Here is a 27805-nt window from a genome sequence, read left to right as displayed (position 1 = left end):
ATGTATATAATGTATTTTGAGAGCAATTCCTAATGTATTTACCTGGTGAATCACATTCGAATTCCTTTAATACTGTTATTGCCTCCTAGTGGTTAATTGTAGAATTGCAGGAGATCAGAGCACAGTGAACACCAAGCGGTCTCTATTTGTTTATTTAGCCTGTACAAGTTGTCAGGAATGCCAGTACCCTTTTAAAAAACATTAAGATATATTTAAAATGAATGAAAGATTACATTACATTAAAATTACATTTGTCCAAAAATATGCTGGTTCTCCATTTTGTCACAGTTTCGTCTAGTCAGGTAGTTTCTGTATGATAAGATGAATCTTAACACATAATACTGTAATGGGCACCTTTACAAAAATCAGTGTGTTTTACAATTTAAGAGTTTTCACTGAAATGTTGATTTTGGTTTTCTTTAGTTGTTTTTCATCACCATGTTGGTTTGATGGTTAACACTCTGTAGAGTCCAGTAGATTGCAGAGAGAAGGACAAAGACCTGTAAAAAACAAAACATTTAAATATAAATTATGTGAATATTAACAGGCAAATGAAAGTAAATTCATGCTCTTAACATTTTTATGAAGAGCTCCCGTTCTCTCTACATTTTATGAATTAATGTCATTTATTGCATAGCATTTATTTGTATAATGAAGATTAAAAACCTCCACTGTGAACATTTTTACTGTAGTTATGCAGCTATTTGCCAGTAACTTACTGTAGTTTTATTTATCTAATTTATTGGCAACCGTTCGTTCAAGCATAGATTAATATTCAACAAGTCTTTATCTTTACGGAAAAACGATAAAATAACAGCCTCATGCAAAGCATTCTGGGAACCAGAAAGCCACATAAACCTTTTTCTGTTTTGTTTTCTAATTTTGCTTCCCAGAATGTTATTTTATATTTTCTTTCTGAAAGGATAAAGACTTATTAATGTTTAATGATCATTGATCTTTAAACAAACCGTTGCCAAACTGCTTCCAGTAATACTGTAATTTCTACAGATTATTTTACACTTACACCTACATTAGACTTCTTTGGGAATTCGTGCTATCGAACCATTTCTTATTAAACAAATGTCAGTACATTGCTGACAGTACATGTGCAAATCATAACTCAGTGCAATACAGGGATGCGTGTGAAAATTAAAATGCAAAATCAATCCGAATGTATCATAAAACATCACATAGCATTTATGCTACAATCTCATATGTGCAAACTGTATATGTCGAAATATTACTCAAAATAAAACGTATAAGAAACCTGAATGTGAGACCAAGTATATATACTAAATAACAAACAAAAAATAAAAGCATGTGGCCAAAGAATCTCCCATGATGTATTTGGAAAATATCATAGGGTTCACAGAAGCCATTGTGGAATCAGGCCAAAAATGACATTCTTTCAAAAAACTGTAATTGTAACCGCCCTTCTTCCTTGTGTTCTGGACCATAAACTGCATCCGAGCTCTAAACAGAGGCCAAAATCATATTCTATCTATCAAAACTACCTCTCTGATGGGAAATAACCAGAGTTTTCTCAGGAGCAGTACAGCTGTTTCCCTCTGAGAGAGGAGTCAGAGAGACAGAAAAACATGCACGCGTGAGAGAGAGAGAGATGGAAAGCGAGAAAATACAAATGCTATGATTTGAATGCATGTTGTTTATCCTCTTTATACTGCAGTATAAATATTGTAATACTCCAAGGTTTTAGAAGTCTACTGAAACTCAGATTGTTGTCCTGACAAAAAACACCACAGTAAACTCATTGTGTCTGTTCTGAAAGACATCAATAAATTGGGATCAACCAATTAATAAGTCAAAATTCTAAATAAGATTTAATACATTTCTTTATTATAATGTCTTTCCATAACCAAACGATCTAAGCTACAGTATGTTGTGCGCTAAAAAGTGTTACCAATAATGTCACTTAGGTCACTTTCTATGACTTACAAATGGGGAAGCATTTAACACATTGCCGTCTCTGTTCAAAGCGGATACTTTATGAATCATAGCTAAAGACTTCTGAGTCTCCTGAGCTATGAAAGAGCAAACACTGAGCAAAACAGTTTTCCTTTGGGAAAACATGTGGGACAAAACTGTGGTTAAACTAGAGAGAGAATGAGTGTGTGTGGGCATGAAACTGCGGCACCAAACAGAAGTAAAACAAGAACAGAGGTTCGGTTTAAAGTTTCAAACAACAGCATGTGTAGTTGAAAAAACCTCAGAAAGATTAAGACGAACAGGGAGAAGGAGAGCCAAAAAGGGAGAATATCTAAATACTTAAAGAACAGAGAATATTGAGAGGAGGAGATGCTCAATTTAGTTTCAACAGAGCTGCACTGCCTGGGTCAATTTATCCACAGAGAAATTATATTAAAAGTATCACAGAATTCTCACAGAAGACCATATAAAGTAAAGCTTTAAAAACACCACCTTACTACACACACACACACACACACAAAGACGTAGAAAAAAACCTGTTAAGCAGTAAAAGCACTTGCGTGTGACTCTCTGTGCCGGGGTGGCAGTGGTGACCCATTACTGAAACCCCCTACTGCTTTTGGCAGCCAAACGACAACCGGACCTCAGAAATAAAGCTGCCAGACTTTGGTCTGGTTCGGCCCAGCCGCGAGCGCTTTGATGCAGGGCGTCGTGGCAGCCGTGTGTGATTCTCACCGGACTTTCTGTAAATGAGATTTCTAAGACAAGGGCGAAGATGGATTGGGCTCCCGGGGCTCGTCGGGAATGTTCCATCATGGTAACCTGCTTAGCAACCTGAAGCCATGGAAGTGCCAGAACATATTACCTTGAAAGAAGATCTTCTTCAGTTAAGAACACAGGGAAATATTACAGCGAGTGCCAATGTTTGCTATGTTTCTGGTTAGGAATATCCTAAATGTCTCAAAACACACGAGTTGTGGTGCTAACAAAGGTTTAAATCTGTTCTATACTGTACCTCCCTCTCAATCTCCCAACAATTTCCTGGCTTTCTCCACTTCATCAATTAAATAGCCATTTCTTATTTTTCCATGATCCCAATGATCCAAATATCTCCACGGCTCCAAATTCCCTGACACCTGAGGACTATATGAAATATAGTTATCAGATTAACTCAGACGGCAAACTTCCTCTCCTGCGGCACGCTGGTGGCTGTCAGGTGCTGTGGAAAGATAAAGCAGCGGTGTTGCTGACTAAAGCTGATCTTGATAATATTATCTTAACCTTTTCCTTCCAGAAGTGGGGAAGGTCTTTGTATCAGGATCATTTTTGTTTCGCCCTTGAGAAACGAGGTTGCCAAATATTAGCTTTGATGGGTGGAAAAACAGAGAATGGAAAGAACACGGATAGGAGCGCTGGAACATCATCAACGGCCTGAAATAAAGAGAATTGACCAGGACATTTTTAGCCACAGATAATGTCACTTATTGCCCATACGGCAAATATAGCTATTCAAAGGGATGAAGTTTAAATCAAACTGCGACATCTGCGATATTCTGTCGATCACAGAAAGTAGTTTTTCTGTTCTTTTAGTTTGTACTGCATACCATAAAACACTTTATGTTACCGCATAACTAGAACCTGAAACTTTTCTTTAATGCACAGGACTGAAAACAGCAAAAACGAGACATTACATAGTAAAATGTAACTATAATATGAAATCTGTCACTCAATTTTAATGTAGAAATATTTATTAAAAAAATTTAAGGGAAGCTAATGGAAAATTTTGCTCAAGTCACCTTCATCTCAGATATTTCTTTAAAAAAGGCCCGAAAATCTCACAAATGTCTAAATTAGAGTTTCAGAAGAGATCACAAAAATGTCACAAACTGAGCTCACATTTGTGATCTGCGATCAAGTGTCAATTTATTTATTTATTTATTCTACATTTATTTAACCGTTCATACTCTTAATGTTACTCCATCATTAACAATTTTCATGCTTCTACAGCTGCGTCTTAATTCAAAGGCTGCGTCCTGTATCCTGTAAAACACAACTTTCAAAGAGCAACTTCTGAGCAATAACATTTTCTGATGGGAGAGCATTAACTGCAATCTAATCTGAATTGAGAGGACAATTTATAGTAATATTTCCATTAATACTAGTGTAAATCAAATGTGTTTTTATCTTGCTCTGAGCTTTGCCTTTGTGCACGAAAGGGTTAGTGCGCTCACACAGACAGGTATCGGATCATGTCTCAAAACATAATGAGGTCATTACCGGACATCTGGAGAGAAGATCCTTTAATTACAATCAGACATGCAAACCATCATCTACACCTGGATTCCCCTTAACTGAACCCTTCATGCAATGCATTTAATCCCATAAGAACACTTCCCCGTACGCCCAGCCACAAATTCACTGTACTGCTGTGTACGGGACGCTCAAACAAACAGAGCAATGTTTTGATAGCACCACAGGGCTCGTGTTTATACTTTTCAGGTTATCAACTTAGGAATGGTTTACTTACAGGTGATTCTGCATATGGCATAGAAAACGTGCTGAAATAGCCATTCAAAACTTCATCTTAAGTAAATTTCATTTCCAGTTTGGTTGATCATGGATTGTTGATGCACAAAGTCAAAGTCACGAGTATAAGCATTTGGCAAATGAATGAATGCAGATATATTCGATTAAAATCTTTTAACAATTAAATTCAGAGCTAATAAAATACTTGTAATCGGTCAGGTGAAGACTATTATTAATAGTTCAAGCCATAAGAGCATTTCCTAAATGTTATTGTATCCTTCTATATAGCTCGTAAATACAGAGGAATTAAAAATGCTCTGCGGGCATTTTCAGCACCTGAACTTACAGATCCACACTCACACCGTAAAAGCAACAATTCTGTGTGTAAATCTAATCAGTCTTCCTTCGACGTACTTAATTGATTCCAGAACCGTTGCCTTCACGTAACGCATGGGGCGTGGAGAAGAAACGGAGAGATGGATGAATGGATAGATGGAGGGACTCGAAGAGAGAGGTGGCGCACTAATGAAAGGTCACCTGAGATGCACGACCATGCACGCTGCCAGCGCCAGAAACACACACACACACAGCAATTTTATGGTCAATTGGGCCATGCATCTGGACTCATACATCACTGAGGCGTGGAGCAGAACCCTGTGCCAGATCCGACATACACACATTGTTAAACAACAAATCAACCTAACACAAACGTATCCACATTAGCCTTCATGCAGGATGAATGATGCACAGAACTAGGTGAAATTAGCTCGTGTCACATCCTGATCCGTTTTGCTGCCTTAAATAGATAATTCACCCAAAAAGAAAAAATCTTACTATCCAATAGAAGATATTTTGAAGAATGTTGGTAACTGAACAAGCGGCAGTCCCTTTTTACTTCTATCGTATAAATAATATCTGCTTTTGTGTTCTGCACAAGAAATAAGGTCACACAGGTTTGGAGTTAAAATTTTGAGACTTATTTAGATGAGTTGACGTAATTTGATAGAACTTAAACATTTAAGGCAGCGGAAAAATAACTGTTGCGCATAATTGTTAAAGTGTTAATAGGTTCGATCCATAGGCTAAAACATGGACGTAGTGTCCGTGACGTCACACGTAGGTTTGTGTAGAGCTGGTCGTAGCCATCTTGGCAGCGCGTCCCTGCATGTTACTACAAAAGGGAAAAAAGGCAGGACGTGGGTGGAGCTCAGGTGCCTGGTTGGAGAAACCCCTTGTCACTCAAATGACAACGCCCTCAATTTTGCAGAATTTTAAGAATTAATATCATTTTAATGGATGAGTTATAAAAGAAATGTACCACCTTCACAGTTGTCATGAAGGGCAAAATTAGCTATATACACCAGAATATTTTTTGTACCATGCTGTAACCGTGCATTTTAACATGGCTCATTTAGATTCTGCTCTGTTTTGAAACCAGTCTCTAGCGGCCAGTCAATGAATTGCAGTTTAATTCACTTCCGTGTTGGTTTCAAGAGAGAGACCGGAAGGTTGCCACTAGGTTCGATCCTAAGGAGCGAACATCGACAAAGTGTACAATTTAGCTAAATGCACTGTAAGTTGCTAAAGTGTCACTAAGTAATTTATCTTGATATATATTTATTTCGTTTAAACCAAAAAAAGTGTAAAAGTGTATGAATTTGGACGTGCATATTGAAGTCATCAGTCATACCTCAATTGGAAAAGCCAAGACCTCTTGTGGTCTAATGTAACCAAACCGATAAAGTGCCAATAAAAGAAAACATCTCAGCATCTCCCACATAGCTGCATTGGCCCTGCAAAGAATGAGACAGTAATAACTAAAAGTGAATGACGGCATGAACATTTATTGCAGATGGATAGATCGATAGCTGAAACATACCTCTGGTCTATGAGGAAGCCAAGGGCGGTCAGAGAAAGTAATACGTAGGTTGTCATCAGAAGTACAGACATTTCTGATAATATCTATGAGACAGAAAAACTCTATTTAGCATACTGTAAGCAACCCATTGTATTGAATAGGATGTCTGAAGAAATAAACTTGAACAATTTGGGTAGCAAGACAGTTAAATAATAACATCAAGAAAATGCAAATACTGAAGGGAAACCATCAACACAGTTAAGGGGTAATTCATTAGAAAACAAACTATTCTACTACAGCAGGGATCGGCAACCCGTGGCTCTCGAGCCATGTGTGGCTCTTCTGCCCCCTGCTGTGGCTCTCTGCAGTCTTTATAAGTCCTGTTTATCCCTGTTAAGATGCCTGTTAGTCGATCGGATCACAAGTGGACGAAAGAGGCACATTCATGTTTACACCTGCTGCTTTAATCCATCTATTTTGTCCACTTCTGTCCTGATATCAGAAAAAGCTTACACATTTACTCTGTATTTGCTTTTTCTGATATTTCATTTGAATAATAGATGAAATAAGTGCAGGCAATGAACATATGAGGGTGACTGGAGATAAAACATACAGAGAGCAGAGGTGTTATTTCTGCTTTGACAGATGTGACACAGAACACTATATGCGTCTGTTAGAAATGGTGACAAAACATTTTAAGTTACTTTTAGGTCTTCAGCCGGATGATGTCCGTATGCGGAGGGTAAATGCTTCAAATCATGAATTTTCAAGCCTCTGTGGCCAGATTTTTACTGAGCAAATATCATAATCTGTTCATAATTTGAAGTTAACACCATTGTTAATGAGGTTTATTTGGCTTTGCTAACCCACATCACCCAGCAATGGTCAGGTGTGTGACCTCATAAAATTTCTGATATGACACCAGCAAACAATTACCAACTTTTCCCTTGTGCGACAACAGACAGAACCCAGACCTCAGCCCCTAGGGCCTGGCTCGGTTTTCCATCAGAAATAAAGGGGAAAAGGGTGTGTTTGGATTTGCTAATTTTTCAAAGCCTTTCCATCTCCAATTCCTACAATAACAGAGCGAGAGGGCAAAATAAAAAAGCGAGAAACCATCCTCACAAATTAGCATTTTTGCTATACTCAGCTCCAGCGAAATGTTTAAGAAAGGTAAATGCAAAGATACACTGTTTTAGGCTATTGATTGCCAAGCCAAGACATCTAACTTTCTTCTTTTTCTTGGAAGAGGTGAAAATGAATGCTTCCATGGCCCGACAGAGTGGTCATCTTGGCTCTCTGTGCGTTTGTATTGGTTGTTGGACCACTGACTGCTATTTTATTGGCTGGCCGTTAAGGAGGGGGATCCAAGGGACACTTCTCAGAGAGCCACAACTAAAGGAGCACCGCAGAGGTAGGAATCATGGGAAAACAGACCATTGCATTTCATTGGGGAGGCAGGGCGGGGCGGCACATTCTGGCTAACCAAAACTATGCCTGGGGAACATCGACTTCCAAGGATAACGGACAAGGGTAACTGAACATCTATTTGTTTCCGAAGGCGGGAGATGAAAAATAATAGATACAGATTACTTAAAAGTAGCCTGCCTGCTCAAGAAGCACAAGGCCTTATTATTAAAGAACATTTAGGATAATGAGAGAGAGGTCGATACGAGACCTTGCGAGGTTGCATTAACCATACGGCAAATTGGTAGCTTTTAAAAATAACGTAGATGACAATGAAAGATGTCATATAGGCTAAAGGGAAGACATGATGTGGATTTTTATAGTGGAAGGAAAGGGTACCTACCGCTTGATTCGTCAACAGGTTTTCATACACGCCCAGCAGAAGAAAGAAGTGTAGGAACACGTAGACTTGCATCACAGGAGACCATGCTGGATCATAGGGCTTTTCCTCACCTGTAATCTAAAATTATTCAGAATTTTGTCATATTCGAGTTATGTAAATATTTCTCAATGTAAATGCAATTACATCCCATTAAAGGCAAAACTGATAGTGTAGGATGCTATAGTGTGCCTCAAAACATTGACAAAACTCGCATTTAGACGATATAAGCATTCAAACGTACTGTCTCTCACTTCCGCCAATAGGGATGAATTGTTTTTATGACATCCTCCTGCACTTCAATTGCTCCTCACATCCTACAAAACTCGATAAACTAACCAATATTGGCTCATTTTAAAAAGAGGGAGGAGTCACCCAATATACCCACCCAAACTTCCTAATTTTAGTGGGTCTTTAACTGCAAAAATGTGCTTTCATCAATAGAACACAATCTCAGAATTATATCGGTCATTTCTGTTTATGTAACAATAAGGGCTGTCACGATATCAGCTTTTCAAAAAGACTTGCCGCGTCGAAATGATCACGATGTCTATTTACTTTTTTACAAACAAACAAAACTATCAGGCAAATTCATCTTTAAATTAGTCAATTTTGTGTTTTCTCCTTTTGGACAACAAATTACATTTTTAATTCAAGTGTAAGTATCAGAGCGAGTTTGTCACTCTTGGGGCAAAACTTTTTGCTGAACTATTTACGGTGTTATCATATGTGTGGAATTAACACAAAATCGATAATCGTGGTTTTTAACATCAGGGTTATGGATACCGGTATAGTGTTGTTAAACCCTTGTACAGTAAACATACTGTACATATCAAAGAAACTCCAAAAAATTGGCTTTGTAGTCAAAACGGCTTAGCTATGTAGAAATGTCTTCATTTGAAAGTGCAGCATCTCAGTTTAAAATGTTGAGACGATTCAATAATTCAACCTAAAACCACAGTACATAAAACAACTACATCACTCTTTGGATCCTGACCCAACACAACTTTGCTCCACACATTACGGTTTCTGCGTACATAATCATTGAGAGTTCGATCATAGTTGATTTCCTAAGCATTCCAAAGTCTCTGCTGCAGTCATGTGTGGCTTTTCCTCGCACCAGAAACTCTGGTGGCTCCACCACCATGGCGATCTGCTTTTCCTCAGATATCAACACATCCAATCCTCCCTCACCGCCGCTTCTCCACAGGAGAAACAACAGGCACACCCCAATCTTCATCACCACTAGCCTTTCAAGATATTTCTGTCAAATTCCTGCACTTTGCACATGTTTAGGATCACCAGGACCTACTTTGAGGTGGCTTTAATTGCACTATAGTGAGCGAGACTGAGAATGAGAGACTGTGAAACCGTGAATGTGGCTCAGTCAGAGATTTTCAAAGCAAACCGCCGCTCTCCTGATGAGAAGACATCAAAACCTTGTCGCAAGCCGACTGTTTGATCCGGCCCAACAAAAGCTCGCTTTAAAGACGAGCGAAAATGAGCCTATTGTTCTTTGGTGCGCAAAGGCAGTTAAGACCGATTTGGCATCGGCGCATACTTGTAAAGACGCGAGTCTGTTTTTACGTGTGAACTCAGTGAGTGAGTCATTCGGGAGACGTTTTTTTCCTGCTTGAGAAAATGCAGGTAGTAAATGAGGGAAAAAAAGGGAAGTTTCTGACTCCCAATTTAAAGGCAAAGAGTTTCATTTTAGCATGGCCAAAATAATAATGGTTTTGACTGGATTTACGAAACATCAAAAAAATAGATGGCAGAGAGCACATTTAACATTGAAAATAATACACACATCAGCTCAAAAGCATTTAAAGACTTAAGTTTTTGGAGAACAATGGAAGATAAAGAACACTTTAAGATACTGTATGCCAGATTGTTTTTAAAAAGGGACATACCCAACCATTGGGTTAAATTAAGCTAGAAATGACCCAACCATGGGTTGAAACAACCCAAAATATTGGTCTGTTTTAACCCAGCATATGTTAATTCATAACCCAATTGTTGTTGTTTTTTGGACCCAACCATGGGATGGAAGCTATTTTTTGAGAGTATTTTAATTCTACTTTCTTTGAAACGGATCACAAATATTGCAATTACAACGCGCTTCATACAATTCGTATTCTTTTTCTGATCAAATATACATTTTCAAATATTTCTTTATATAAGTTCACATTTGTGTAGCTTAGTATTTCAAAAAAGAAATATCTAGACAAACATTTTAGAGGGAAAAATGTAATGTATCATCCAAAAACTGCCTTTAAAAATAAACTTATACCAAGTATAAGAATACATAAACCTATTCTTCTACACTTCAATTTCTTTCTATTAAATTTCTCCTGCCTCAATTCAAATGCATTTATTCTGAATTTAAAAGGCATTGTCAGTTCACTGAAAAGCACACGAAACCCTACTGTCTACCGTTTTATTAGAATAAGAAACATCTTGATATGGTAGACTAGCGTGAAAAAAACCTTCCCACCTCGGGAATATCTGCAATGTCTCCCAGTCTCGGTTTTCCTGGAGTCCAGCCTGGGCCTTTAAAAATGACGGACAGCTTGTTTGAAATTCCATCAGCCTCCCAGAACCTCTGCCACAGGTACGGATAGCATAGAAACTTCAGAAGAAAAAGAGAAATGAGTGTATTAATGACACATGACACGGTCCATACACCCATTACTGACTCTTTGATGCCGCGTTAAGCAAAAACTGTTCACTCGAATTGAATGTGAAATGTTATCCAAATGACTTGGGTTACTCTCATTTCTTTAGTAAAATCACCTAAAAAAGAATTACAGCTTAACATTTACAAAATCTCGATTTTCATAACATTAACATCATTCTTATTCATTTCGTCATGCAGTCCACGTGGCTAGATGCTTTCTGTCACACACATCGGATGGCTCTTACTCTGGGTCACCAGAGGAAAGTGCAGAGAAAATAATCAAACACAACTTCCATTTGGTTTCGCCGGACTCTTTCACCTCCCCTGAGCCGGTTGTTTAAAGTGCAGTAATAATGTTATGGTTACAGCATGGTTTTTCCACTAGCCCTGTAATGTAAGGAGAGGCCCGGCTCCCACTGACCCTGGCCAGATATTTACATCTCTAAAATTAGGCCAGTCCAAAACGCTAGAACCCATTACGTGAAACCCAATTCATTTGCTTGTGTTGATATTTTCACCAGTCAAAGGTCTTGATGGAATGAAAGGTCAAATTAATCCTAACCGATGGTTTATGTACAATGTAGCATTTGCTTATATAATGTGTGGAGTGATTTGTGAGCCCATGAATGTCACACAATAACTTTAAAATCCAGCCATAGTAAAGAGGGGCTTATCCCCCCAAAATTAAAACCAGCACACGTCATATTGAAAACGAAAGCTCAAGTCTTATTGACTGATGTAATGGTTGTTTTAGAGTGCTTTTTTGAAGCCACAGTGTATTGTCATGTGATTTAGTACTGTGAAGAAAAAATGTTTAAGCACTTTCTTCCTCTTGAGTGACTCGCAAAGCTTTACTGCTTTTGTGATAATACACTTCTGGGATTTGAGGTATTACCAAATATCACAATAATATTAGTATCAATCAAATCATTAAACAAAATCAATTGAATATCAACAAATGGATGAATCGTAAAAATAACTTCCAAAATTGTTCTACAGGACATGAATCTGCTTCGGTGTACCAACCTCGATCGTCCAGATTTCAAATGTGTTGATTGGGTGTGTGAGCCCATAGATAACTTTATCACTTTCTGGAGCAAACGTACCTATAGTAATGAAGAACAGAGATTAATGTTTACACGTTTGTGTTTGTTACTTTTATTTGTGATATTTTATATGAATACAGGAAACACAAGAAAGGACAAAACATGGGAAGGATAAATGAAACTGGGACTCAACACAGGTTGTATTCAAACCTGTGTCTCCTGCATAAGCATCACGCTTAAGACCAGGGGTTCCCAAAAATTTCGGGCTCGCGAGCCCCAAAACAACAGTGCCAGGGACCCGAGACCCCCACTATCCTCAGAGGTGGCTAAAGTAGACAAACACTGCGCGCAACTTCTGTTTCATTTTCGACAAAAAATATTTTTAACTACTATTTTTATGTTTTGTTGCACTTATTGATTAAATACGCTATTCCTAATAATAAAAAAAATATTTCTGGAAATCATCTTGCGACCCCCGGGGGGTCCGGACCCCTACTTTGGGAACCCCTGCGTTAGACATCTACAGGCATCAGATCAGGTACACATTTCTATGATTTCAAATAATAAAATACAAAACAGAAACCACTTATCATCTTATCAAAATCATAAACAACACATACAACTTACCAAACATCCTGTCCCATATGATCAGTATTCCTGCATAATTCTTGTCAATGCAATATCGGTTTCGCCCTGCGGATGGAATTTCATGTTACTGTTAATGATCAATTCATGATCATCAGTATAGCCAATATTAACAGTGTTATGTCACATACACATGATAAGACAAATCTTATGTTTGTACAACATCATCCCAAAGATAAAGTGCATGTAAAGGTGCATGAATTTTGGCCCACAGCCATAAACTGCTGAAAAACACTAGTGCATTGTGGGAACAGTGAATTGGGTAACACAGCTTACCGTGGTGAACTCTATGGTGGCTAGGAGTATTAAGAATCCACTCCAGAGGGCCGAGATCTTTGACCAGCTAATGATGAAAACATGACGTTTAACAGTCAGAGACAATCATCTTACAAGGACAGTTAATATCGTATCATCCCATTAACCCCTCTGATAACTGTTTCCTTTCATGCAGTCGACAAAAAAAGATCATGTAAAACACAAAACAAGACAAATGAACAAGGGTTAGGCCATTGTCCACACGTCAAATTTTTCATTCAGACAGGCAGACTAAATGGTAATATTAGTCTTGCATCCAGAATGTGATTAATGTTCCCCATTGAGTTCCTTGTCTTTATTTTGGCATTTTGCGCTGAAGCACTGTTCTCTTTAGGGACGTCGAAACCTTGAATGGTTCAGATGTTTGCGAATGCATTCAGAGACATCGTTAATACGTAGTGTTTTCATAAGCGATGAGCTCGGCTGAAATTTTGCTAACTACGGAAAGATAAGGAAGCCAAATTACCAGATAGAAAGAACAATATTTATAGATTGGAAGTAAAGCAAACATGGATCGGGAGTCAAGCATAAAAATGAGAAAGAAGCCAGCAAGTCTGATAATCTCACACCCGTAAGTACGTGCGCTCCTCATCACGCATGGTTGAGGCGCTTTCCGAGCCTATTTTCTCAGGATAAAACATCCGTTTCAGCTTGATGTGAGGTATATATATTGCGCAGGTGCTGGGGTTAACCATCAGGATTTTTACTTGAGCGTTTGATTTTTGACGTCTGCAAAATGGGAACAGCTCGGCATAAGTGACCACCACATTTGAGCGGCCCATTATTTCCATGTAATGAGAGGTCTGGCAACAGCTGAATTTTATCTTGAATGAAAGGAGCTCCCTCACAACTTGACTTGTGTTCTGATGTTGGATCAGGACGGGGAATTCGAGGCCAATAAATTATGTGACATCAAAAAAAAGCCCATAAAGGAGCATAAATTACACCCTTCAGAAAATTGGAGACGTGTAGACTGCTTTCACTAATAGAGCTCTACAAGATGGAAGTCATTCCAAAACCATTTCCCTGAACGTAAAGCTGATTCTAGCCCACTTACTATACATGGTAAAAGTGAAGTTGCTTCTGTTAGGAGTATTTCATAAAACTCATTACCTTAAATGTTTCGAGCCACAAAATGGCAAACCCATGGGAAAGAAAAATCACCAATGAGTTAAGCCTCTTATATTGTTAAAGCCGTAATCTCAAATCTTTTAGAGATTTAACCTCAAAAATGTCTGTGCTTAGATTTGCCGAAATAGAGATTTCAATGTAAACTTGAAGAATTCTCACCAAACTCTTCCAAAATAAAAAAGAGATTAGTTTGATAGTACTAGTCTAGTATAATGCCAACAATTGTTAAATTTGTGTATACTTTCACTTCTCTTAAGAAAATTTTAAAGAAACATCTTTCGAATGTGGTGATATTTCAAATAATCTAAACAGATAACCCCATTAGGTCTCCTGAGCAATGAAAGAGCAATAAAAATCCTTTTGGAAAGCTTTGAGTTTTGAACATATCTAAATTCAATCTCGAGATCATAGACTGAAACAAACTTGTCAAGATCAAAAATGTGTTTAAGATCAACAGTCGATCACGAATGGTTTCAATTTATTTTGTACAGAGCCTCCTAAAGATCTGAGATGGAGCTAAAGCAGCACTAGGCCATTAGAAACAAAATGTTAGAGTAGAGATGTTGCATGAAAAATCACATAAAATCTGATGCCATACAGTACCTCAGTATGAATCCAGAACTGATAGAGGAGATTAAATTGTGCGTGCACTGCAAATACAGATGGAGGGACCAACAGTGCCAGTGGAAGGTAAAACACCTAAAGAAAGAATTATGAAGTCACTTTTTATTTCAAAGTATTTAAAAGTGCCCAATTAAAACCCATTAACCGATAAAGATTATATAATTTGTAATATATGGTATTGGGCCATATTTACTGTAGGTTTATTATGCAGCAATATCATATTCAGCAATGATGTTTCTATGGCCACGCAGTATTTCCCATTTAACTACATTAGTCTTACTGCGAAAACTTGGATTGAATTTCAAATTTCTAGATTCTAGCTGGCCTTTACATGACTGAAGCTCTTACCCACGAAGAGAACTGCTGGGTGACAGACTGGCGTAGTGCTGTGGACAGATTGTAGTATTCGGAGCTGTGATGCACCTGATGAGCAGCCCACAAGACATTTAACTCTGAAATGGAAAAAAGAGTATTACACAAGTGATGTGAAGTTGACATTTTTCTTCTTTGCTTATTAAAAGAAACCGACAAAGTGATTCCATTAAAAAAAACATGAGAGTGCAGGGTTTGATACTATGATTTTCTGTTATATTATGATTTTGTTGTTACATTAATCTTCATATTCTACTAGCTCACATTTGCATCTAAAGAATGACATTAAGTCAGCAACCAATAGCTCACTTCACCCCGAGCAGATAACGTATTAATGAATTGCGCTCTGTAGAGTTGTTGGTCTACTGAAAAAACACTGAAGTGCACTGTGGCGAAGAGTATAGAATACGTTTCTGCTATTTTGGGCTTAAAGCGACTCAGCAGTCCAGTGGCATTTTGCTGTTGCGATGGCAATATCAGTTTAAAAATTTTAAATAAAATAAAGCAGAAATCCTACATAAATGATGAAATACATGATTTTGCTCTCTAGAAGCCCTGCGACTTATCAAGTATTAACATTATAAACACTGTTTTATTACAAACAAGTTAAGGACATGCATCAGATTTAGATGCATTATTACAATATTTTATATTAGTAATACTTATGTTTAAGACATAAAGATTTTTTCCGTCACACCATGGGACAAATTTGTATATTAATCTGTCAAATAAACTGATTTTAATGGAAAAAGCTAACGGTTCATAATATTTTAATGGAAGCAATTATATAATTGGGTTTGTATTGTTTTTCTTCAGCAGTAATGCATCCTTGTTTAAAAAAATAGAAACCCAATGGAAACCATCACAGAAATTCTAATGGTTACCATTATGAACCATTAGCTTCTTCCATTAAAACCATTACAACATTCCTTTTGGTAGAGTGTTTTTTGGTATTATTCCAATAGGATTTTACATTATCACTATTAAATCCTTTCAATTATTGTTTTTGTCAGCAAAGTTCTAAAAAATCATCATGTTTGTAGTTTTTCCAGGGCATCACAACGTACAATATATATTTGACACCTAGTGGAGAAATAGTACTTATAGTAATAGTAAATGTTGAAAAATAATAACATAAAACATATACAGTATAAGACAATACAAAATTTACTGACGACGTAATTTGCAAATATTTTATTGCGATATTCTGTATGTGTGGGCTATTGTCCGGCTGCGATATCGAATTGCCACCTAGTGGCTGTTTCCCAAAAAACACAAGAGTTTAGCCTCTCGGCCCGTGGTGTATGAATGGGAAACTCAACTCATTCTAAGGTAATAAAAACCTAACGCTTCATTATGTAAGGTCTTTATACACTTATGAAGACATATAGTTATGAATATTATGTTGCATTTCTGCCAATAGATCCTCCAAAAAGTTACACATTAGACCTTTAACTTGTACCTTATATCCACAAATGTCCACAAAATCCTAGTGACTGGCAAATAAAAATGTTCTTCAACATCAAATGCAAATAAGAAAAACTAATTGTTCATAGCATCACTTCCAGCACCACTAGCTTCCAACCTCATTTTGACACTTGAAGTTGCATTTAATACTCAAATGTCTTTATGATTTTTTGCTAGGATGCTCAAAGTTCTTGTTTGGGTGTGAGGTCCATCAAATCTGAGAGCTGGTGAAGTTCCAGGTGAAATGCTGTGATCCAGCTGAACAAACACATCATGCTGAGACCGTAAGAACAGAGTGTTTCTCTCGGCCAATGGCACACTGTAGAGATCTAAGAATCACCAGACTGAAGTCCTCCATTGAGAAAACACCATCAACCAGGCCACTTAAGATAACAGGCCCAAGAAGAGACGTTCACGGCTGTCATTGGTCAGGAAGCAGATCCCGCCCTAAAACTCACGCTAAGGGTTGAGCCAATGTTGTCAAACAGCAGAGAAAAGTTTTGATTGTGCCTTAACGTTTTTGAGAAATAATACTGCTAATAGCTCAGTTATAGTTGCATCAAGAAGCATTTAAACCTAAAAAAATACTCACACCAACTAGAAACCTTCTACAAAGTTTCGAGAGATAAATTCAGAGGTTTCGCTTAAAACACACCTGCATAGATTCTAGTCATTGTCTGCGAGTGTGCGAGCCAGCGCTTTCACCTCCTAGGGCAGAGCGGTGTAAGATTGATGTTGGGTGTCACCGGTAGGAAGTATGTACAGCTAGGCCTGCAATCTGTGTCCTTGTGCGCCGGGCTCGGCTGGATGCCGCATAGTTTGGCAGGCAGTATTCAGAGGGGAAGAGCTTTAATGATGAGAACCAATGCCACAGAGAAGACTTTCCCATCATGCCTGAAGACCATGGTCTGCTCAGACATGGAAGATCCGTTCCTTTCTCAAGAATACAGGGATGAACAGCATTTGCTTACATAATGGAAAGAGAAACACTTGGGTCTCAGAGAAAGATGTACAGAGATCGCCGTTTGGTGATAACAATTATATTTACGTATCTACTGATATAAAAACTGAGACTATAGAATATCCATTCACATTGCACCATACCTATCAAACACCCTATATTGAAAAATTCACATCCACTTTGTTCCTCTGGAATGTTTGATTCTGATTGGTCAATCACTACATTCTGTGGTCCATTTTTGTTTACATAATGACCACTATTATACAACTTCTGATTTCATTTTTAACATGTACTATAACTTAGTATAAGTATTTGTATGTCCGTTTATTCATTTGTTTTCCAGGATGGAAAATTTACAGTACAGCTGTGCAGCAATAAAATGAAATGAACTAAAATATCTATTTATAATTTAGACACCCTGTCATGTTTATTTTGTGATAACCAACTGGCTGTATATATTACCCCATATTTAAACACACCTTTATTCAATGTTCAACATTTTATTAACTAAATATACAGTAAATATAAAGTAGCATATTATGGTATTGTCAAACTAAACATTTAGACCTTTTAAGTAAAAATTTTAAATATTAGTTTAGAATTTGTGAAATTGAAACGCCATGAAATTCACATAACAAATCATTAAGATTAATACTTAAAAAAACTATTGTAAAACACATCTCAAGGTTCAGGGCCCACTGTCGTATATGCTTCATAAAATGCTTATCTATAAACTCTGGTTTAGACACAAAGTACAGGAACATAATCGAAGGTACAGATTCACATACAATTAGGTTACATTGCATCTCAAACTATAGATATGAATTGGGTGAGAGGGATGTACAGATGGAGTGTTGAACACACAGAAAATTACACTTACCACAGTGTTTTACACTTGTATAAATAAGCTGTGAAACTTCAATGAAATAACTTTTAAATAATAATAAGAACGTGAACAATACAAAAGAGCAAAGTCCCTTTGAATTAAAACAAAAAGTCCATCGAAATACAGACACAAAATACAAGCCAAATATAAAACAGTCTAATGGATTTTAACATTTGCACACTCCAAACATCAATAAAAAAAGGCAAAGAACATGAATGGTAAGTTTTTGTCGTCATGTTCATTGAAAAAATACTTTCTAACATATAAATAAATATTTTCAGTGCAGTTTGACACAGTAGTCCCAGTAACCCAATTCTAGTGCCGCCCTCAGATCAGACCACGGTGGCATGGATCTCAATGAGCCATTGAGCCTCAGTGTGGCGAGAGACGGCATGCCATGTCACTCAGTTTATCAATGAACTGTGAATGGCCGTGCCGAGTGGACAAGCTGACAGCTCGTAGGCTATGCCAACACAAACAGGCAGCTAAGGCAACCAAACCCAAGTCTGTCACCACAATACTTCACAATGTCTTCACTCACATCTTTAATCTCCCGATGACAACTTTTCTTAAAGGGGCGGTACACGTCAGGCAGCATGTTCATGAATATGTGTATATGTGAAAAATGGGCATGGCTTCACGCCATCTCACAAGGTGGCTGGTTTCTATCCTGCAAGGCTGCAAAACATTCGGCACAGTGAGACATACTTCAGACTGGCTTGGTCCAGTCTCGTCCAACACTTACAAACACACACGCCTACAGACACAAGTGGCTGATTTGCTGGACATTGTTGATATTATTGCAGTGTCCCAGGGGCGCTCGTGTCGAGCCAGGGCCCCACATCCTGACCGGCTTGATTCTTTTGTACGCCCTCCAACCTGCACGGCCGGGGACTTCCAGAGGCAGGAGAAGATTTATGAAGCCCCCGTGGCCTGGGGTTAACCCCCGCCGCTCTCCACCAAGAGGATTCCTTTTCAAAACAATAACATCCAGTCCCAGGCCTCCTTTGGGAAGCCCTGCAGCGGTATTGACGCGATCCGTTTGTCTTGACGACTTCGAAAACGCTAAGCGCATGCCACTGTCACATCCTGAGCGGTTTCATGCGTAAAGGTATAGCTACCGAGTAATGTACATAAGTCAATCTACTGTTTTCACCAAACCTTTTCTGAAATCTCTTCTGTACCATGCATCTTATAAGAGTTCAGTTGGGCTGCCCACCAGGTTAAGTTATGTAGGGAGATCGAGGCTGAATATAAGCCAGATAACATTCTCATTGGACCATCCAACCAAAGTTTCTAAAAAGAATTCATTTGTGGATGTAGCGACGGAAGATAACAGGGATTTAAGGAACCGAAATGCATGTTGCTTTACAAACACTGGGCTTACAAGTGGGTCGTCTGTTCCAAAGACCTGCAGGACATGCAATTAATCTAAAGACGGCATACATCTCATGAGTAACAGGATGCAAAGCTAAGCCAAACTAATCAGCACAGAGCTTTTAAAACAGTTGCAGTTTCAGAAGTGGGGCAAGAGTATTTTGCATATCCCTGCTGTCCTTCTGAAACCTTGAATCTCCGTACTTTGTGATTGACATTTTTTGCCATAAATCTACATTTTTAGTCACCCTTTATGTTACTGGGTTTTACACATATCTAACATTAAAACGTTTCAGAAAGTGCTCGACAAAATAGTATTTAATCATTTAAAAGTACTGTTTTTTCCATTTCCTGGAAAACTGTGAATTTCGACATCTGGAAGGACAGTGACGATATGCAAGTACATATTTAATTGGAAATATATTAAGCATAACAAATCAGTTAAAAGTTAAAATGAAAAAATGTACAATTTAAGAAATTGTCACGTTATGTTCACTGTACAAATAGTTCACCCAAAAATAAAAATATGCTTAGGTGTACAGTATAGGAACTCCTTTCCTCGGTTAAACAAAGTTTAACTTTTTTCTTTATGTGCATGTATAGGTACTGACTTGTTAAATGTTCAAAAAGCACATTTGCATCCAGCAACTGATTCTGCGGACCCACTACGGCAGGGGTCTTCAACGACTTTTCTTTGAGGGCCAGATTCCAAAAGTAAAAATAGGATGTGGGTCAGTTTTTTTCCAATTCCATAATTTCTTCTGTAATTTTTTATTTCTGTTATTTATTGCATTTTGTTCCATTTATACTGTTTTTGTTGCTGTTACTTATAGTTCATATATTAAAACATGCCTTTTCATTATATTAAATTAAAATGGATATTGTCTTTTTAATTTAATTTTATATTCCTTAATGCATTAGTTACCCAAGTGTTTCCAAGATGTGGGTGACCTTTTGTTTTCAAGAAGATATTTATGAAGATATTTGGTTGAATTAGTGAAAGTCAAATTAATCCAATTCAAAAACGTTAATACATTCAGCACAAAAGTGATCCCTGCCCTTGACGTTAAACTGGCATCTTATAAAGAATCAATTACATTTGCATTTAGCCATTTAGCAGACGCTTTTATCCAGAGCGACTAACAAATGAGGTAAACAATGGACCCAATTGGCTCAACATAAGTAAAAGAAAAGCAAAAGTGTAATAGGACTGGTCTCATATAGCCTACCACAGTATACAGTTTTTTTTTATAGAAAGAGTAGAAGTCAGAACTGATCGGTCAGGTGCTAACGGAAAATATTTTTTCCGATTCGGGTACATAAATCTGCATTAGCGGGTGATTGACGACTATAGGGAGCGACGTGTGCTCTCTTCGGTTCATTAAAGACCACTCTTCCTGCAGCATTCTGGATAATCTGTAGGGGTTTGGTTGTGCAAACTGGTCCAGCAAACAAAGTCTGGACAAAACAAGAGCCTGGACTAGGACTACCCTCTCCAGGACACCAGGAGAGGTAAGACCTGAACTCAGGGCTTCAATGACCGAGAGCAGAGCAGTCTCTGTGGAATGCCCGCTCTTGAAATCAGACTGGTTGCTGTCCAGGAAGTTGTTCTGTGTGAGAAAGGATGAGAGCTGGTTACAACAGGCTCAAGAGTTTTGGCAATTAAAGGGAGGAGAGTTATCGTTTTGTAGTTATCTAAAAGAGCAGGATTAAGAGTGAGTTTCTTCAGTAGCGGGGTATTATGGGCCTCTTTGAAGACTTTGGGAAATGTATCAGAGGTGAGAGACAAGTTGATAATGTGGGTCAGAGCAAGAACAACCGCTGGAGAGATGGCCTGGAGGAGATGAATGGGGATGGGATCTAGCGGGCGGGTAGTCCGTTGGTAAGATGAAATGACCAGTGAAAAGTCATCTTCAGATAGGAGAGAGAAAGAGGGTGGTAAGCATGTGTTGGGCATTCCAAAAGCGGTACAGAGAACTGCCTGGTAATTGTGGTAATTTTGTTTACGAAGAAAGACGCAAAATCACCAGCTGATAAGTCTGATGTAGGTTAAGGGGCAGGCGGGTAAAGAAGAGCAGAACAGGTTTTAAAGAGAGTACGAGAGTCAGGCGAAATGTTAGTACCAATTGACAAGCCCTGCCCTGCAGTATATCTACTGTATATCAATCATGTATGCGTCTGAGGAAAAACTTGATGATGACTTAATCCAGCACAACCTCCTTGTTATAAGTGAGCCGGGCTGCTTCAGAGTTCGTGAATGGAGGGTTACGCTGAGGTTTTGGTGGAGTTCTTTGGAAATAGCAGCATATGGGGATCAGAGTCACTGTTTGTCTGCCTGAACGAGGGAGAAAGAGCAAACAGATTTACCACTGCTGTCAGCGAGTCAGCCACATCTGATCCTCCTCGTACCGACTTCAGGAACACATACAACGCCAGCGCTTGTGGTGCCTCAGATTATGTTTACTGATTTGACACTAGTGAGAGTACACAACAAGCAAAAAAATGACACTGACTTCCACTCAACATGAAGAAAATTGAAATATCAGCCGTATTACCAAAATGGCTCTCTTTTCAATCTAATGCACAAGCACATTTTGCAGACACTGCTGCACTCTATATTGCACACTGGGGACCGCAGCTATTTTAATACACTTCTCTGACTACGGATAAAAAAATCTTGATGCGTAAAAGGATCCAGAAGGCCATTAACCTAGTCCAGGCTAAACCATAAACCTCGTCTGGCCAACGTTGCCAAAACCGAGCGTGCGGTTGGAAAGCCAGCCTCGCAGCAGTCGAGTGTGGCATCGCTATAGAGGAAGACATGGAAAGGCCAATCACCACAGAGCGTTGCAATAAAGGTTTGCAGGCAACTGGAAAATAAGGCAACGTGGAAAAAATGCGACAGGGAATGACAGAAGAGGGCTGACTGGACTCATGCAAATAGTTCATGCATAAGCAGACGCCTGGACAACATCAAAAGCTACCGAAGCAAAACACAGACTGTGATTTATGTGGATATGAATTTTTAACAATATTACATGGTTACATCAAACACTTACTTTTCAAACAGCTCATAAAATGAATCTCCAATTTAACTGTAAAGTCATTCTGGACAGCTGTGGTAAATTGCTCAAAGGAACTGTTCACCCAAAAATGTAAATTCTGTCTTACTCACTCTCATGTTGTTTCAAATCTGTATACATTTCATTTTTCTGATGAATGAACAAAGGTATTTGAAAGAATGGTTATAACCAAATAGTTCTTGGCACCATTGACTACCATAGTAGGAAAAATTACATTGTAAATGTCTTTGTTCTGTTGAACACATAAGAAGATGTGTAATTTTTCCTACTATGGTAGAATCAACGGTGACCAAGAACTGTTTGGTTACATTCTTCCAAAATAAATTCTCTGAAAGAAAGAAATTCATACAGATTTGGAACTCGGGGGTGAGTAAATGAAGATACATTTTAATTTTTGTGTAAACTGTCACTTTAAGAACTGTGTTGCATACACTACAAGCAATAAACTTCATAGTATCGTGAGTTTTTCCCTTTTCTAAAGTTCCTGACCTGCGGAGGGGAAAATGAAATTCTTAAAAACGATCAAAAATTGCTCAGATTTTACAATGGCACTAATTAGGGTCAGTATACTTTTATGGTGGTCATATTTCTGCTGTTATACCCTGAACATATCCTTTTCATGTTAAAATTTATAGCTCATAAGTCTCAAACAAATAGAGCTTTAGATAAAAGCATCCCCTCTATGAGTATGAAAATTTGGAGATCATTAGCAACAAACTATGAAACTACAGAGGCCTGCATTTAACCTCCATGGTCACTGGTCAGTAGTGAAATCTGAAATAACAAAGCCTGACATTTGGTTTAATGACAACATCTGTGTTCACAGATTTATGGTCATTGAAACCATCAATAATATTGAAGAATGAGATCTACAGATCTTATTTTACAGTACAATCTAGTAATTTTCATGAAGCATTCCTTATACGTGGACTATGAGCAGAGGTGCAGGTTGTTACAAATATTTTATATGTATTTTAGTGATCCAATAATGAAAACATTTTCAAATAAGTGTACCCACTAATGGAAGATGTGACAGTTTGAAATCTTCAGCTTAATATTATGTAAATATGTGATGTGAAATTACAGTTCCAAAATGACATCACCTGTCTCGATCTCCGTTGGCACTCCTACATCTTTGCTCAATATCAATAACTAAATGCACAGCTAAAACAGCTAATGCTTTGTATTCTACTCTAATCTCTTTAAGAAAAAGAAAGACATTCATGTCTAAAGATATTTTGCCTATCGAGGTGAATTATAACCCTGTGTTATCCAAAAAAATCATCCTGGACTGCGATGGAACAGAAAACGAGACAAATAATTTCCTCCGAGTTCAAAAAGAACAAATTGGACACAGGAGACCTCTGACATAAATGACATTTCAGACGGTCTGAGCTGGAACCCAGGACAATGGAAAACATAACATGACAGCCACAAGCACCTCATCACTTTTTTAAGGGTCCAAGAGAAGCCTGGAGAGATGTAATTTAAAAAACGGCCCGCCATCGTATCAACATTAAATCTCAAATGGACGAAATTGGTGTAGCATATGGTAAGCATACTTCAGAAGGCCGGTAGCCTGTTTTTACGTCTTTAACTCCACAGAACTGAAGTCCACACCCCGGCTTATGACACAGTGTGCTTGTTTACTTGTATAACAGAAGAGGGACGGGGCACGGTATTGTGAAATGAGCAGTTCAGATAACATGTTTTCATAAGCGTTCTAGATGTGTCACGTTTGTATTTTGGCGAATCAAAACAGCAGGAATCAAGATTGAAAAAGGTTAAAAAGGTTCTTATCATCCAGTCTACAGGAGATCTGCTTCTAACCAGCATATGATCCATCATGTGAAGAGAGAGAACGTTGACAAGTAGATTTACGATCTATGGTAAGAAAGTATGTTTACTGGCCATGCTATTCTGCAACGGTTGCCATTGAAGAATGAAAAACAGCACTCCAAAAATTACAGCCGGGACTGTGTTATCATCTGTTTGGACACATGTCTTACAACTCTCGGCCTGAACTCTCGTGCTACACAAACATATGCACCTTTTGCAATTTCCTACATCATGACAGATTGATATTTTAGTTGCATGCTGCATGATAAGAGTGTTTCACCAACAACAGTTACAGTTTCCACAGAATCATAACAATATGTTTAGCAGAAAAGAAGTTTTAGACGAGCAAAAGCAGCCATTTACACAAATTAAAGAAACAAAAACTCATTGAATCTTCTAAAAAAGAATGTTGCTCTCTTCCTGTCTAAATGTTACAACATTGCATTCTTAAAACAGTCAGATAGATATAATAACAGCACTCTTGGCAGAATATAAACATACCATGGGAGAATCGATGAAACCAGTAGTATCCCATGTCGACACCAAAAAACGTAAGACACCACGTCCAAGCCGAATCCCAGGGAAGCTCCGATATACGGAAGTTGTTCCAGACGTAGATATAAGCTGACAGCTCCAGACTTCTCATCACGAGCCTGAGAAAATGATCGGGAAAGAAACATGTTATAAAATCTGTCGGTTAGATAATTCAAGAGTGCAACATAAAATAACATTGTTTAAAGACTTTTACAGTCCTTTATATATTTGAAGGCAACATATTATCAGTAAAGTATCTTTTAACTGTACTAAAAGTTATGTTTTTCTTATAGTGAAGTTGAGATATGATAAAGTATTTTAAAATAAAACAATTACAAACTTCCCGCTTTAGGTTTTGTATTCTATAACACACTTTCCTACTAAAGGTTGTGCTACATACTGTATCTATAACCAATGAAATACATTTTTATAAAAGGTAAACCTGAGTTTACTAAATAAATGTTTTATTGACTCACTGAGGGAGACGCGACATCATCCCGGCTTGCAAAGACGTAATGAAGTCGTTGATCTTAATGTGAGGGCGGCCCGTCTTTAACCATCCCAACACCATCTCCAACAAAATCAAACCAACGAAATATGGAGTGGCCTAGAAGAGAAAGACAGACCGTATAATACCAGCAGATACCAGCTTGAAACACGTTTGGAAATATTGTTCTGCGCATATTAAATGTAAATTTTGCAGGAACATTTTGATCGTCATGGATTGAAAACTGTTTAGTGATTCTTTGATGCATATTTTTATGGTGGATTTTGGATACAACAAACATTTCAGGATTTGGATTACCCATCAAAACCAGACACAAATCACAGAAGACCAATCAAAATGTTTTGCTCAACAATAAGCCTTCTTTACAGCGTGAAAATGGAGACTCACTTTCTCACATGCAAACAGGCATACAGACGCACAACAGTGTAGAGTAGATCTACAGGTGGAGCGAGAAGTGTATGCGAGTACATGTGAACGCACATGTGATGCAGGGTAGACCACTTGGGAACCCCTAACCTGGTCACATCTGGCTGCCGACTATAACTGCAGGCTGTTAGCGCAAAGAGATCTATTGTTTAACTTAACCCAAAACTGACTGTATGAAATCCAACCTCTTTACAATTTACATACATATTAAAATATATATTTGTTGTTCTATAAGTAAAGCAACAACTAATATCTAAGTTGAAAGAACCATTTAGAAATCTTATTTTTTACTCAAAGAGTTTATTTGAACTTATGACGTGATTTCTGCGTTTTAAACTAGACAACAAGAAACAGCAAGAAAATATCCACAGCGAGGCTGTTACATAATTCACACTTGTGAAAACCGTTGATGGACTCTTTATAGTTATAAAACTGTATTGTGCACTTAGGGAGAAAAAAATTTGTGAAACGGATGTTCGTTTGTATTCAAGTTTCTTGGTGTTTTTTTTTTACATAAAATTCAAAAATTTTATTTAACTGGTTTAATTTACAGTATACACAATTTTATTTCTCACGGAACAAAATGTTTCAAGGCCTGCATTTTTCTCATAGCAATATAACAACATGCTTCTTATCATACTTCTAACATGTTACTGGATACAAATGATAATGAATTATAGTAGCTTACTGTGAATTGACGGGACAAAATGTATAAAATGGTAAAGTGTAAATCCACTAAACGTTAGAAAACTCAGAGAGTGTCTGTTGCCTCACCCACACACATCAATAGAAAGAAACTTCAAATAAAGTGCCGTACGAGTGGCAGTTTAACAAGTGTGTGTTTGGGACAGAATTACAACAATTAGGATTCCTGCTGTGCGGTTAATTGCAATTTCTCAATTCATGTGTTTATGGAGGCCTGTAAAAATGTGAGTGTTTCACCTCAAATAACAAACATGTGTTGATCTGAGTGCGGCCAAACCAAAAACACACACAGGGGTCTTATAAAATGTAAGGAGCTAGCACCCCGCCATACGGCTTAAACCTGAACAGGTGGTGGAACTCTTCATTTTGTCCTTTTTTGCACTTTTATAAAAATGAATAAACCACACCGTTAAATGTGCAATATGCAATCCCAACGTCCCTTAAATTATTTGTTTTTAGAAAACATGTGTGGGGTTACCACAATTTGGCGGAGAACCAGTGTGACAAGCAAAGCAAAGAACCAAACAAAGAGAGAAATGAGGACATAACTTTTTGGCTAAAGACAGATGCATCAGTTCTCTCTTTCTTTCACTTTCACTCTCTCTCTCTCTCTCTTCCTCTTTCTGTCTCTGTAAACAGTAAGCATTCACGCAGCATTTTTGTCGTCTGCATGTAGCTTCGTAGTTATTTTCCTTTTTTCCATACTGTGGGCAATGACGTCACACTCACCTGGTCGACGTACTTCGGCACCTCTTCCAGAGTCGCGAATGACGATTCGTGTGGCGTCATTAGACAGAACATCATGCGAACACCCTGAGAAACGGTGACGTTTTTCGCTTCCACTCGCTCCATTGTGTTTGTGAAGGTGGCGAGACGGAAACTATAGATCACTGGCAGATCGCTCTCGCTGTAAGATAAAACAGATGCTGTTTTCCGCAGGACTTTACGAGGCGTTTGGACCTTGAACTTGTGATTACAGTAACGCCGCCGTGGAGATGCATGGTATTGGCATGACGCGATCACATGATGCAT

The 27805-nt window shown here is 38.0% G+C and overlaps 1 protein-coding gene across 1 annotated transcript; it reads right to left on the bottom strand.

Annotated features, from left to right (window-relative positions):
- Positions 1-136: 136 nt before the first annotated feature.
- agmo (alkylglycerol monooxygenase) lies at positions 137-27800 on the bottom strand. Its single transcript, XM_079481265.1, has 13 exons — positions 27503-27800; positions 25611-25741; positions 25102-25253; positions 14964-15067; positions 14595-14690; positions 12822-12888; positions 12528-12593; positions 11881-11960; positions 10672-10806; positions 8142-8258; positions 6353-6435; positions 6164-6266; positions 137-500 (listed from the first exon to the last, which is right to left on the bottom strand). Exons 1-13 carry the CDS (start codon positions 27623-27625, stop codon positions 420-422), a joined length of 1338 nt encoding a protein of 445 aa, XP_079337391.1. The 5' UTR covers positions 27626-27800; the 3' UTR covers positions 137-419.
- Positions 27801-27805: the final 5 nt, after the last annotated feature.

This window comes from Barbatula barbatula, assembly GCF_947034865.1.
Source record: "Barbatula barbatula genome assembly, chromosome: 19".
NCBI classification, from domain to species: Eukaryota; Metazoa; Chordata; class Actinopteri; order Cypriniformes; family Nemacheilidae; genus Barbatula; species Barbatula barbatula.
This window is presented reverse-complemented; position numbering and strand designations above follow the sequence as displayed.